This window comes from Rhinichthys klamathensis, unplaced genomic scaffold, assembly GCF_029890125.1.
Source record: "Rhinichthys klamathensis goyatoka isolate OS25496 unplaced genomic scaffold, OSU_Roscu_1.1 h1tg000509l_1, whole genome shotgun sequence".
Lineage (NCBI taxonomy): Eukaryota > Metazoa > Chordata > Actinopteri > Cypriniformes > Leuciscidae > Rhinichthys > Rhinichthys klamathensis.
This window is the reverse complement of record NW_026606990.1, coordinates 265,395-280,037: the sequence shown is the minus strand read 5'-3', so window position 1 is coordinate 280,037 and position 14,643 is coordinate 265,395. Positions and strand designations below refer to the sequence as shown.

Below are 14,643 nucleotides of genomic sequence, written 5' to 3'. Positions count from 1 at the left end.
CTGTACAGTAGCAATAAAATTCACTTAAAGCTTATAAAAATGGTGCACAAGAAAACCCCTGCCCTTCTTTGCCCAAATTTGAAAACTCCTAGCTAATATGTTGTGTTCTTTGCTCTTGGGTAGTGTTGGTCCTCCAGACAGCAAGCAGAAAGGAGGCGTGTTGTATGACACTAGGCATACTAAGCTCAGCTGAGAAAGCAGGCACAAAATTAGGGTTGGGATAGAAGGGTCAAGGTTAACGGGTAAACTACAGGTATGAGGCAATGCCACCGAAAAATTCACGGCATAACACTCATGCCTTTTCTACAGAGGATATTTAAGGATAGATTATGGGATCAAAGGTGTTTAAGGTTTGGTGAATCAACAGTAATACTGTTCACAATGCATAAACATTCTCAGCCATCCCGATAAGCGACAGGGCGCATAACCAGGTCCCCGAAGATCTGATTTCTCATGAGTGATATTGACTTGTGAGCTTTGCATCTTTAAAATTCACTAAGAGTGAACCTCTCCAGCTGCTGGTCAACCTCTGACAAAAACCCAACCAGGTTACCAGGTTAGACACGTTTCAGAGCAGGAGAGGTTTTGGGAGCTGCTGGAGATGCACTGATTTTTGACCCTGTTTACTAGATGTGTGTGTCTATATATGTGCAGGTCTGTGTTTATATGGGACTATTTGCTCACATATATACTATGCCTCGGAGAACATTTGCTGGTAACAAAATTAAAGCAACAAAACAAAAGTGCATTCCATCATTCGGTATACATTTTTTTTGTCTTTTTTTTTAGTTTGTTTGTTGATAAAACACAGTTTTTTTTTTGTTTTTTTTTGTTTTGTCCAGGATGTGAGACTTTGTGAAAATATGTTTTGATGTCTCTTGTTTTACGGATGTTTCGTACATCCCACACCAGGAGAAGTGAACGAGCAAAAGCGTTAATTTAGCGTCTTCGCTGTTTTACATACAGCGGTGCCCAACCTGCGTATTTACACCAGCGTGTGTCTTGCTTCTATAATCTCTAACTTTACACAATTTTGAATCCCTCCTTTATTTTTTCCCCCCTCCATTTTACTACAATAGCACACCTGAAGCGGCACACGGCTTACAAACTTTTCAAATCAGATTTTGTCTCCCTATCAAAAAGATTGGAAAACAAAAACCAAGAGGATTAATAAGACAGTTGTACCAACATGAGTCTGAAGGACATTTAATGCTGAATATTGGCTTGGGTGAATATTAATCAATCATATAACAGCTCATCAAGACGAGATTAATCAATTGAAAAGAAAGGGGAATGCCAGCTATTAGTGTAAAGCCAAACGAGATTGGATAATGATAGAAAATTACTCCAACATTTTCAAGTAGAGTGTTCAATGTTTGCTTGAGCCCCAAAAATGGATTTTAGGATTAATAAATACACGTTTTGTTCTTCAGACTTTTGTTGAGACTTCTGTCTTTAAAAAAAATCAGCTCTTTCTTTAGCTCCTTCCTCTGTCTCTCTAATCATCATCATCATCTTTCCCTTTCTCACGCTTATCCTTCTTCTCCTTCTTCTTTTTCTTCTTCTTCTTCTCTTCCTTTTTTCCAAACGTAATAAAGTCGCTCTTGTCATCTCCGTCTTGTCCTTGTCTGATGGAAATAATAGCCGGCGATCCAGGGATGATGAAGGCTTCAGGAGGCATCTCACCGGGTTTCAGGTGCGGAGGGCCTCCGGGACCCGGCCCGTATCTGAAATGCCAACTGTTGCTGTCCACTCCGGCTCCTACGGGTGGAGAGACCTCTCCACCCTCATTGTCTATGAAACAAAGACAAAAAGAGACCATCTATTACAATCTTCAAAAATATAACAATGAAAGGGTTAGGAAGGACCACGCTGTGTTTCAGATGTGAGGAATGTCCCCTGGACCCTGAAATAAGACACTTCCCTCTTAGAAATAAAAGGTCAGATTGGGTTCTATATCGAACGCTATGGTTCTTGACTCAATCTTAAGAACCTTTTTATGCCAAAAAGGTACTATATAAAGAGAAATGTCTTGAATGACTGTATAATACTTTCATGTTTAATAGGTTATTTACATTTTTCTAGAGATAAAGTATGTTTATGTGAGGTTGAATTTACAAAATAAAAAAATAATTAAAACAAAAATTTATTAAAACTAAATCGATAAAATGATCCCATGATAGGAACCCCTAAAAGGTTCTATTTCTGGCGGAACCCTTTATAGAACCGTGTTTGAACACACAGTGAATCAGCAATATTAAGCCTGAGAGAAGGAAAACTTTGCAGTCATGCAAAAAATAACCAACTGAACCAGTTCATTTTCAACGAAACAAACACTCTCATAGACACACCATTCAATCCAATACACATGCTATCCACGAGAATGAACAAACAGAAGCATGCACTTATGATGTTTATCCCTCTCCTTTTTAACCCCTTCGCTGTCACCCCCCTTTTTGAGAATGGGGGTTAAAACGCACTATTCAAACTTAAATGGTTGTAATTCAAGAATGCTTTGGAATATAGACCTAAGTTTCGTCTTGTTTTAAAGGAAACACTCAGCAGATTATTGCTGAAGTGAAAACACTTCAAAAAATGAAAGTATGAAAAAGTTATGGAAGTTTAAATTTACAGTAAATCAAATATACTGTACTATATATTTTTTATTTTATAAAAAATATATATTTTACAAAATATTTTTTACTCTAAAATTACTATAAAATCAAAGCTATATATCTAACCAAGTAGTGTTCCAAATTTGAAGTTGATATCACAAAAATTGAAGTTCCCATGAGATTTTGTTTAGGCGTAGTACCAAAAATAGCCACCGGGTGACATACATTACATTGAATTTAGTTGTTTACATTCTGCCTTAACAAATTACTACATTTCTGTCCAAATATCAATTCTGTCACAAAACTTGGAACCTTGAGACTTAGACCTTTCTGACAATATGTGTTTTGTCAAGATTAGAAAAGGTTTTGATCATAAATGATGAAATATAATGATGCCCAAAAGGGGAGGAGCCTGATAAAATAATTTAGAGTACCGTTTCTATGGTAACGCAACGTTCAATTTCAAAATGGTTTTCACAGGATGAATTCTGAGTTTGTAAGCTTTCAAATGATACCCAATTTATGATAACTATATATTGTACTTTTTAGAGGATAATATTATTTTATAATTTTTTATTGAAAAATACTAGATTTTTATGTTTTATTATGAACTTTTAGCATGAAAACCAAAGTTTCAATTATTAAAGGTGTGTGCGTCAACTTTTTGTGACAAAGGTCAGAACTCCTGTTATGATGCAGATTTTTTTGAGGTGCACTCTTGTCAAAAATTCATCGGTTACTCTTCCTACATAATTTGTAGCAAAAAACAGCAGTCAAATATCTATTTAGGAGTCTTAGACCTTTACAACCATATATAGTTTGTCATAATTAGATTAGGATTTAGTAATATAGCAAAGTAAAGTTAGGCGTCCCGTATACGGGACGGTGTCTTGTTTTCTTCTATTCTTTTTGGTGGAGAAGAGTGCATTTTGCAGTGTCTTTAATAAAACACTCTTAAACAAATATATTTTCTGTCTTTTAAAATGCTCCATAAATCTGCCACTGAAAGCATGTGGACGAAACAACCTATAAGAGCTTCTTTTGATTTATTTCAAGAGAACATTTATTAAAGGGGTCATATAATGGTACATGCACTTTTACAAGTTGATTGTACTGAAATGTGTGTTGGCAGTGCCTGTGCACAACCATCATATAATGATAAAAATCCATCCAGTGTTTTTGTTTTAATCTCCTTATATGTTTTCCCCTGCCTCAAATTGAGCCGTTCGTTTTTGTGACGTCAATAAAACGGACGCCCCTCCCGTGATTGTTGATTGACAGCAGTCATTCAACACAGACCCGCCCTCGCTCGTGAGCGAGCTGTCAATCATAGTCTGCGCGGACCGGCGCGGTCATTGTTGATATGCTGGAGCACTGTCTGTCTATGAGCAGAATGGCGTCTAAGCGATTGTGGTGTTCTGTTCTTGGGTGTAATAACGAACAGTCATTTTAATGTTCCTAAATCTGAACCGCTGAAGACGCAGTGGCTGAGTTTGTTTTCGAAGGGAATATTCCCCACGAGCAACGTCAATGCTCTCATGTTTGCCGAATCATTTCTCAGTGGACTGCTTTATAAACGAGGATCAGTGTAAAGCTGGTTTTGCTGAGAAGCTGCACCTGAATAAAGGATCGGAACCTATTCGTCTTCCTGCTGAACCTTCAGAAGAACTAAAGTGAGTGTAACGTTTTATTAATCTTTATATTAATATTTATATTAATCTTTGCAAATCGCCAGCTGCACGCTTCACGATGGTTTACACTCGGTTTACACTCAGGGTACATTACGGCATGTTTTCTATGTACAACGTTCTCAATATAATTCATAATCCCACGTTTATAATGAACAACGCGTTATGGTATTGTGTTATTGTGTTACAAACGGTGTACGCACAGAACAGAGAGGCGGGGTGAGCAAAGCTCATTATCATTTAAAGTCATATGCACTGAAACGGCGTGCTGAAAACAGAGCTGTTTTTGACCAGGTAAAATAAGTGTTTTCTTACAATACTAATGAGAATTTTTAATTAAAGTATATTACAAATTTTTAATTTAGACCCTAAAGAATCATATTAGCTTGTACAAAAATGGCATTATATGACCCCTTTAAGAAATGTATGAGGATTCAGGATTCAGTCAGTCCATTCAATAGATAAGACGCTAATTTCCATATTTGACTTTGTATTCAAAATTGTGATATATTAGGGTGCTTTCACACTGGCAGTTTAGTTCGGAACAGGGCACGGTTCGCATGACAAATTGCTAATGTGAACGCTGTAATGCGGACCCGGGTGCGCACTGGGGTACCGGACGCGAGACTACCTGGAGAGGTGGTCTAAGTTCGGTTGCACTCGAACCGTGCCACGGTTCGCCTGAATGTGAAAGCAACACTGACTCGGGTGCGCACTTGTTCAGGAAGTAAACTAACCTGTGTGCATGCGTTTTTATGATGTATTTAGTTAAATAAAACACATATAAGGGATGATATTGATGATTTACCCTGGATGCGAGCAGAGGTGTAAAGTCCAAGGTTCAGAAAGTAAAAGTCCTGCCATATGTTTATTTCACCCATAACCTCAGCCAGCTGATTTCACTAAATAGTTCTATCTCCTGGCTGAAAAACGGTGCTAATTAGCAAATCCAGGTGATTGGAACAAAATACTGAGGAGGAATTTTACTTTCTGAACCTGGAGATACGAGCGAGAGTGAGCCTGCAGTGTATTCACACACAGCACAAAGGAATCAGCGCCGGGAACAATCGCGCTCCGGCTCGGACCGCAGCAAACGAGCCCAGTGTGAAAGCACCCTTATACTCAGAAGGAAAACAAAATGGACCACATTTACTATCTTACTGTAACATATGTTCACCAACCTTTTTTTCCCCCTTTTTGATTTACCCTCGGTTTGCATTTAAGTCTAGTCCCAGACTAAAATGCATGTTTGAGCTGTCTTAACTGAAAGCAACTTGCACTGACAAATCTTAAAATATATCAGTGTTGTTTGTTTTGTCTCAAGATACACACAAATAATGTTTTTTTTCAAAAGCACATTTAAAAAAGCTACTTTAATGTCCTAATTGAACTAAGGCCTAACCCTGGCTTAATCTAAACCCTGTCTGGGGAACCGGGCCATAATGTAATAATGTCAGCTTTAAATGTAAATTACTCTAAATTAGCTGGTCTAATGTATGAGGTCCCCTGTACGCCACACTGCTGAATATCTCTCTCTATCTGTCTGATGAGCAAGTCTTCTCATTTATACTGTCACCGGATCACCACAACATCGCTTAGTTTAATACAGACAACACCTTTGGCATTGTATCTGTGTGCAGGTCTTTGTCTGCACCTCACCTTTTGTCTATAGCTTATGTTGCGGTGAAGATTAAGACGGATTACAACCTTAGAAACATTGACTATGATATCTGTGAGTGAAAGAAGGTCTGTATTCACTATTGTGGGTGTGAATTAAGAGAGAGAGAGAGAGAGAGAGAGAGAGAGAGAGAGAGAGAGAGAGAGAGAGAGAGAGAGAGAGAGAGAGAGAGAGAGAGAGAGAGCATCCAGTATGAGTCCTCAGAGAACTGACTACCCTTCCAAATCCCTCAGTAACACTAAACGCCCAAATGGCTTTGTTTTCTCTCTTCTCCCTCTCGCATGTACTCTTTCATCATGTCTTCATTTCCTTTCTTCATGCCCTCCCATTTTGTTTATCTGCCTTTCTTTATACTGTCGGAATGATAACTAAGGCACAAAATTCACCAGCATTGGGGAGTTATCTAACTCAAAGTAGCAATTCTATTAAGTTATCTATATTTTCAGTAGCATGACAGTATCTCAGCTGGTTCAAGAACTGTGTGGGACATTGACGAGGTAGAGTTTGGGAAAGCTATTTGAAAAATTACTCATAATTTAAAGCATCCTTTAAAGGCTTTAAGTTATGAGTAGTTTGTGTCTTGGCAAAAAACAGTTTCAACTTTCCCAACCTATCTACATTGACAGCAACATCCTCTGCATTTCTGTCTCGCCTTGACCTTTCATGTAATGCAGCCTTTCGACAAAGACACACGTCTGGCTGGCAGATAATGGCACAGGTTTAATAAGCTGCATGACAAGGGCATGATTATTATGGCCAGTGAAATATCCAGCTCATAAAACGATGATGGGGAGAAAATCAAATCATCTCATCATTATAAAAACAACGAGTCTGCCGACCCACTCCCATCTACTCTCTATGTATCTCTCTTTCTCAAGGAGGACTGTAGTGCCATCTTACATAATGCAGAAGAGGAGGTGAGGAAGGGCAGTCTGAGGATGAAATATGAGCCAAACTCCAACGCTAAACTCCTGAAGGAGCAGATTTCTGAACAACACTGCAGAGCCAAGGAATTATGGGTTTGTTTAGATGAAACCACATCACTTTTCAACAACTATGTATGTGTGTGTGTGTGTGTGTGTGTGTGTGTATAACAGCAGATGACAGCAGATTTGTGTTCATGCTCTTGTGCATGAAGCACAGAAAATGGGCTGATTTCACATATACCGCAACAGCCAGTCTGAGATATACAATTTTTCAATCTTTATAATTAAATATACAAATGTTTAGATTAAAATACATGTTGAGTAGATATATCTATTTACCAAAGTTCATGTTACTTACTGTAACATATAAATTACTAAATTACATGCTTTCACATGAAATCATTAAAAATTGATTATTTTTCATTTACTGTGTGTGTGACTAATAAAGAATGTGTGGGCATGCATGCAAATTTTATTAGATATTATGTGCATGTGAAACTGATTGCCTGTACACAATGAATATATCTGATTGTTTTGTGCATCTGTGTGTGTGTGTGTGTGTGTGTGTGTGTGTGCCACACCTTGGTACGTCAAGCTCTAGTAATCCTGATTAAATATGCCAGATGGCACACACAAGCTTTCTCATGAGCCAGCCAAGACAGCAGTGTGTATGTGTGTGTGTGTGTGTGTTATGGAGGATAGTTCAGCTCTATGTAATGAGAGTACTACATGTTATGAGAATAATTTTATTATTTTGTTTTGTTGTAATTTTGTGTAATAATGTTTGTATCACTGTTTTCCATTAAGAGCAGGGATGAATATAAACACACACAAACACAACCTAACCCATACCCATACCCAAACCAGAACAGAAAACTTCCAATTTAAAAAAGATTTTGCTCACTTCTGGGTACATATCTGTCCACAAAATATTGTCAAGTAAACACACACACACACGAACACGCACACATGAACACGCACGTGCGCGCAAATGAATGAATGAATGAACGAAATCCTCATATCTCCAAGCCTCATTCAAAGTTGAGTATGGAGACAAACATTGACTCAGACAGACAGAAAGCAGAGTGATTGTCCTTAGTTTACCCTCTTGAGCTGATTAAAGCCCCTGGCGTGTTCTGGAAAATTCCACAAGACCTACAGCATACAAAACACACTCTTTCACACACAATCTTCTGCACAGTCTTTCCTCTGTGACACTGACTGACTAAAGTGAATGCTAAAACCAAAATCATAAAATCACTGGAACTCAGTCAGACCGGTTAACATGTTTGATTTGCACAGTATAATTGTCCGGCTATACTATATTGCTTTGTCTCTCGACAAAAGAGTCAAAAGTTTGCCTCTCGCTTTTTTTATTGATATTCCTTTTTTATTGAATTTTGAAAATGTTAAATAAGCTTGTTGCCAATAAGAAGTGTGTGCATGTTGTATTTGTGTTGGATTAGGAGTATGTGTGTTGGGTTCGTGTGCCATATGGCGCTGTAGCTGAAATGAGAGCCTGTGGGCTGTGCAGGTCGGCCCACCTGTAGAGGTGATCTTTAAACAGGAAGATCAGGATAGGGCACACTCATCCATTTATCTCTCCATTCATCCATCTGTACCCAACCTTCTATAAACCAGCAAATAGCAGCATAAAAATATATTTCAATTCAAATTGGCATGATAAAAAGGTATATTTTGTATAGTCAAAGCATTGAAAACTCCCTCTCTCTTGGTAATTCTGTATTTTCTCATCCATTTAGTACAATTTCACCTGTCCTTTTCTCATCTGATCGTCCTTCGTCCTCTTACATGCACAGTTATATCCATTTGTTTTATTTTATACGCCGTTCTGTTAACTCTCTCGTTCAGCCACACCCCTTTCTTTCTCTATATATTTTGCATTTCTCCTTGGCTTGTTTCTCTCTCACCCTCCCTCTCTACCAACATAATGTTCGTGGTATGAATGGTTGCCGTGGAAACTGAGTCTTCCAGTGAAAACTGGCTGTGGCAGAGACACTGATGGAAACTAATACAGAACGCTCTCTCTCTCTCTCTCTCTCTAATGGTCAAATACTTCTCTCCCCTAGCAACAGAGGCAGTCACAGCACCCTCCTCTCTGCACCTCTCTGTTTTCTCTTTCACTCTCCCCCTCGGTCAAGCTTTTTTTCTCTCATTGTCACTTTCTCTATCCCTCTTTCCTTTTGGCTGTCTACCTGCCCTCTGCCCCTCTCTCTCTCTCTCTCTTCTCTCTCTCTCTCTCTCTCTCTCTCTCTCTCTCTCTCTCTCTCTCTCTCTCTCTCTCTCTCTCTCTCTCTCTCTCTCTCTCTCTCAAACACTCCATCGCTAGCATTTTACTGCATTTTGGAAAAATGAGACAGACAAAAATAAAATAAAAAGACAGAAAATGAGAGAGACAACATGCTCCATCCTGTTATTGTAATTCTGCTGATCTACGCTTTGGTTTTGCCCATCTGTTTCACACACAACATAGAGAGCGAGAGAGGGGCGTTGGCTTCTCCAGTGTTTTGCACAGCAGAGCCAAAATGAAGCTCATAAAAATGCAGACGAATATTTTAATACAACACAAACCTCCAGCATCACATAAAACCAACCAGCACTACTTTACACCACCACAGACCTACTGAAACATTCACATGAGTGCCTCTGCTGCTGGTAACAAAACTGATGGTGTTGTCTGACTCTATAACTCATGTCTAGCTGTTCTCATCTCCTTCTGTCCAAAAATTTAAATGTAATACTTTACGGATCAAGCTGTCCGTCTCTCAAGCTCCAAATCTCGGCACACACAATTGAAGTGGTCCATATTATTCATGCACAACATTCTATAACTAACTCAAATTTATGTAATTATTCTCTAAATCTCGCCCTTTACAGTAGCGTTCAAATCTCATTTATGAAGAGGCGTCGTGCCATTTGATGCCAAACACTACTGGTTTTTATGTGTCACATGCATGGCCATAGCCACCATTGAGGTCCTAAGGGCTGTATTCTTTTTTATGAGGTGTATATAATAAAAGCTGTGAAATAATTGTATAGTATTAACCCTACTTTTGTGCTGCAAGGATATCGCACAACACCATGATAACCGACTTTCTCATTAGCTGTGTCAGCGGTCTTCAGCGCTCGACAATGTCAAAATGTTTGAAACGACCAATCAAATCAAAGGCTTTACTGTTCGCAGAGGCTGCAAATCAAATAAGATGTATGCAAGTAGCTAAACTAAAGAATAATTATTTGATAGCTGTTTTATGATAGAAATGTTATACGACATAAATAATCAGGGATGCAAACTAATAACCTTTTTTCTAATGTTGCGGTAACACTTTATTTTAATGTTCCCGCTTAGACATTCTGTCGACTTTAAGCAATGCTGCACCTATGGGTCAACTAACTCTCATTAGAGTATTAGTAGATTGTCTGCTTAATATCTGCTAACACTTTATTTTCATGGTCCACCAACAGACAATCTATTGACTATAAGTTACTTTGAAAGTACAAGTCAACTTAATCTACTAACCCTAACCGTCTACTAATACTCAACTAATACTCTATTGAGAGTTAGTAGACATGTAGATGCAAGGTTACTTAGTCAACAGAATGTCTAAAGGGGACCATCAACAAAGTGTAACTAATGACAGCATTTTGAAAAGAAAATATATAATTTTTGTGATTCATAATGTAATTTATAATTGTCAAAATGACAATTGTCCTCGGACGCCAAGCTCAATTTTGGGACCTCTGTATTTATAAAACTCTGTGTATGGCTGGTCACATGACTGTTTGATTGTAGGCTTGAAAATAAGAAAAGTAAATGCTACAGTATATAAGGGCTACAGCAGAGAGACAGGTTTTAGTGAATAACAACCTTTATTTCAGTTAATTTCACCAGACAAAGTTACCATAATGCTTCAGAAGATTAGAATAGTATGGACAACACGTATTTCTTTTGGCAGCTTGACAGCCTATGGTCACTGCATGCTTGCATTGTATGCAAAACAAGCAGAATTAACAGTTCTTATTTGTGGTTCATAGAAGAAAGAACCTTAGGAACAATGTAAAGGTGAGTATTTAATATTTGGCTGAACTAATACTTTAAAAGCTGAGCAGTTCAGACTTGGAAGCTTGTGAAATATTTGTAAATGAGATAAACATTCTCATGAGAAAGAGAGAGAGAGAGAGAGCGCTAAAATCTAAAGAGGCTTATTTCTTTCATTTCCAGCCTTTGCTTTTGCAGTCATCATCAGAGACTTAATTAGAACAAATTGCCCTTTCATCACCCAAGTAATTGTGCCCGTTTTGTCCTCTCTCCCTGCTTCTCTCCCTTTCATCTTATTGAAACTAAATTCCATTCATTATTCTGAACACCTCCAGAAGTCCCATCATCGTTCCATCCAAGAGGGTCGAGCCTCAACATAGACATCTGTAACCCGCATCCAGTTAATTAGGAAATTAAATATGCATTAATTGCATCCTGGTTCTTACCTATGACCTTGTGACCCAGGAAATTATTCCAGACAAAATGGTATTGCTGCCTACGAGATGAGTGCACACGAATGCCAGAGAGTATTGCTGTAATACTAAAATTAATCCCATTTTGTGTAACCGGATGTTTATTTCCTCAACATAATGTTCTACAATAGACCACATCAATATTATATGGCTACAAACACAAGCCTAGAGCTGACTCTTCATGAAACAATTTGTTATTCTAAGCCTGTGCTTGTTGATTCTGTGATAAAAACTTATTTTATCTTAATATGTTTTGCCCTGATGTTTGTGGTGATCCGTTTATGGCCTTTGAGCGTGTGCAGACATCTCTGATGAATAACCGAGACTCTGTCCTCTACAGAAAGACAGGTGATTCTTCAATTATTTGGAGTGCGAGAAAGAGAGACTAGGCAAAATGGAGATAGAATCCAATATTGTGGATTAATTACCATGAGCGGACATCGCCACAGTCAGCGAGCGAGGGAGAATGTGTGCGTGTTTGTGTTGAAATAGTCTGAGCTGACCATTATTAATATTCATCTCCTAATCGAGTCATCTCTCTGTGCTTTAGCCACGCTCTCTCGGTCGCCGCTTTGTACTGAGCTTCTCTCTCTTGCTTTTGCAGATAACCTCCACATCCCCTCCGACTGTGTCATTTCCTCTTTCAGCTGATAAAGTGGATTTATGCTTGATCTGGTCAGAGCTGTGGAAATCGGTGTCACTCTCTTCTTCATCACACAGCTCTGACAGGTCACCTGAACGAGCTAAACGCACATAATCCAACATTAAAACCAGGGTATTCCTCTGTTATCAGACAGTGGGAAAACAAACAAACAAATACAATTGGTCCCACTTTATATTAAGTAGCCCTAAAACCTGTGAACTTACATGGTAACTATATATACATAGTATTTAACTACAGTGTAAGTACACATTGGTTCATAGTATCTACAGCTGTAATATTTGTGTAACTACACATATGTAACAACCCACGTAATGGTATGTGTAAGTACTAATGTTACAAAATGTAGTTACATAATTCCTGTTACACATGTGTACTTACTGAACTGAAAAAAGTGTTGTTACCATTGTCCTGTTACACATTTGTACTTACACATACCATTCCGTGGGTTGTTACATATGTGTAGTTACACAAATATTACAGCTGTAGATACTATGTACCAATGTGTACTTACACTGTGTACGTACCTAGAAAGTACTGGCTAATATAAGGTAAGTACATGGGTTAGGGGTAGGTTCAGGGTTGGTACCTAGTTATTACCCAGTAATTACTATAATAAGTACATAGTATGTACATGGGTAACAGGACTGTAAAAGGAAGCATTACCATACAATTTACTCTGGATTTTCCTGAGAATTTCTTTTAAAAAGTTTTAAAGGAATAGTTCATCCAACATTTAGCAAGATTTACCCACCCTCATGTTGTTTCAACTGTACTATTGTCTTTATTCCAAGAAACACAAAATGAGACACACTCAAAATCTGAGATTTTTTCCATTCCAAAAAAGTGAATGGTCTTGTTTTCAATACAATGAAAGTGGAGAGTGATTAAAACTAGTTTAGTTTATCCACTATACATTCCCAGAAGATGCAAGTTTTGTTCCTGTGTAAGACCCAAATGAATGCCTTTATTTACAGATCCCTTCTCCCTCCAGAGCAGATCTCAAATTAACAGAATGTAACAGATTTTTTTTTTTTCCCGTCTAAGAGCTTGGCAGAATAAATCAAACCGCTTTCCAACATGAACGTGAGCAACTGATGACAAAATATTATTTTGGGTCAACTATTTCATTAACAATTTTTGACTGGGTTGCTGCCATTGTGAAGTGATATTTACGTCAAGGCTCAGTGTGGCATAATAGGCGGATTGCGGTATCACTAATGTATTACGGTGGTTTCTGTGATGTATAGAGTTGCTCCCTGAACTACTCAGCTGGGTTTCCTATAAGGAAGCCTCATGTAGGTCATATTCCTCATATCCTGCATGACTGCAGCATCTCAGCAAAAGAGGCCAACACAGAGGAGACTGCAGCGAAAGAGGCAAGCGAGTGAAAGAATGATGTGAGAGAGAAAAGAAAAGAGTGATAGTCTAGATCGGGACAGAGCAATAGATGGTCCTGAGGGGTAATACCAGTGAGACTGTGAAAGACAGTGTCATCCTGCCAGACCACACAGTGGAACATTGTATTGCTCAGTGGTTGCTCTTTCATAGCTATTTTCAAATAGATTTCATTTAGGTTTTTCTCAGATGTATGGAGCCCCTAAAGGGACATTGAGATGGGAGGGGAAAAAAATATTTGAATGGTTTTGCATTCTCTTGCAAAAAGTTCCCTCGAGAAACTTTTGTGCTCCCCCGAGAAACTTTCTTTTCACTCACAAAGAACTCAAACGGTTTGTGAGCGAACGCGAAGTTTCTCGGGGGAATGCAAAACATTTGTGAGAGAACCCAAAAGCATTGACTCATTATTTTTCGACCCATCTCATATTTATTTTCACCACCATGTCCCTTCAGGGGCTCCATACAGATGTTTCTGCCAAAATGCGTTGTAAGAAATAAAATATACAACAAATGAGTCAATGGTTTAGTATACAGCTATACAAATTAATGTAGAAACAGCTCGGATCATTTAATCTTGGAAGTCAGAGATTTCAATTGAGTTCAATCTCTACTCAAAACCCAAGAAAAACTCTGAGAAGCAGAAAACATACAGTAAGCTAATTTCTCCATTTGATCTCATTTTAATTTGAGAAACAGCTAAGAATGGAAAGAGATCTAATTTATGATTATCATTTCTTGAAGAGTGTGTCTGCTCATAGAGTTTAGTTCCTATATCTTACCAGGAGCGCTGGAGACGGTGGGCCAGTTCTGAACCAGAACTCCTTGAGCACCCTGCATCACGGATGACTCCTCCATATGGACCGAACTACACACAAATAGAGGAGAAATATTATTAGATTAAGACTATTTATTCACTCTTAGGGTGTGTTCACACTTGTACTGTAGTTCAGGTTGCTTGGTTCGTTTGGTCCGGAACCCCCCCCCCCCCCAAAAAAAAGTCCTGGTCCACTTATCATTCGCATTGGCATTTCAACACCAAAACTAAAGATACGAAACCTAAAGGGATAAAGATGTTCACAATCTAATCGGCTTTTATTACGTATATTTCACGACGGAACTAACCGAACATTCAAACCAATGCTGA

General features: G+C 38.4%; 1 protein-coding gene across 11 annotated transcripts in view; it reads right to left on the bottom strand.

Moving 5' to 3' along the window:
- Positions 1 to 1,065: 1,065 nt before the first annotated feature.
- LOC130072825 (protocadherin alpha-C2-like) overlaps positions 1,066 to 14,643 on the bottom strand; it is a 121,801-nt gene continuing 108,223 nt past the window's right edge. For 9 of the 11 annotated variants that reach the window (XM_056238105.1, XM_056238107.1, XM_056238108.1 and 6 more), the window contains 2 exons: positions 14,279 to 14,364; positions 1,066 to 1,794 (listed from right to left, as the gene is read on the bottom strand). In XM_056238105.1, coding sequence (XP_056094080.1) covers positions 1,499 to 1,794; positions 14,279 to 14,364 — 382 coding nt within the window. In that variant the 3' untranslated portion in view covers positions 1,066 to 1,498. The remainder of the gene's footprint in view (positions 1,795 to 14,278; positions 14,365 to 14,643) is intronic. The other 2 variants (XM_056238109.1, XM_056238110.1) reach the window with 1 other exon arrangement.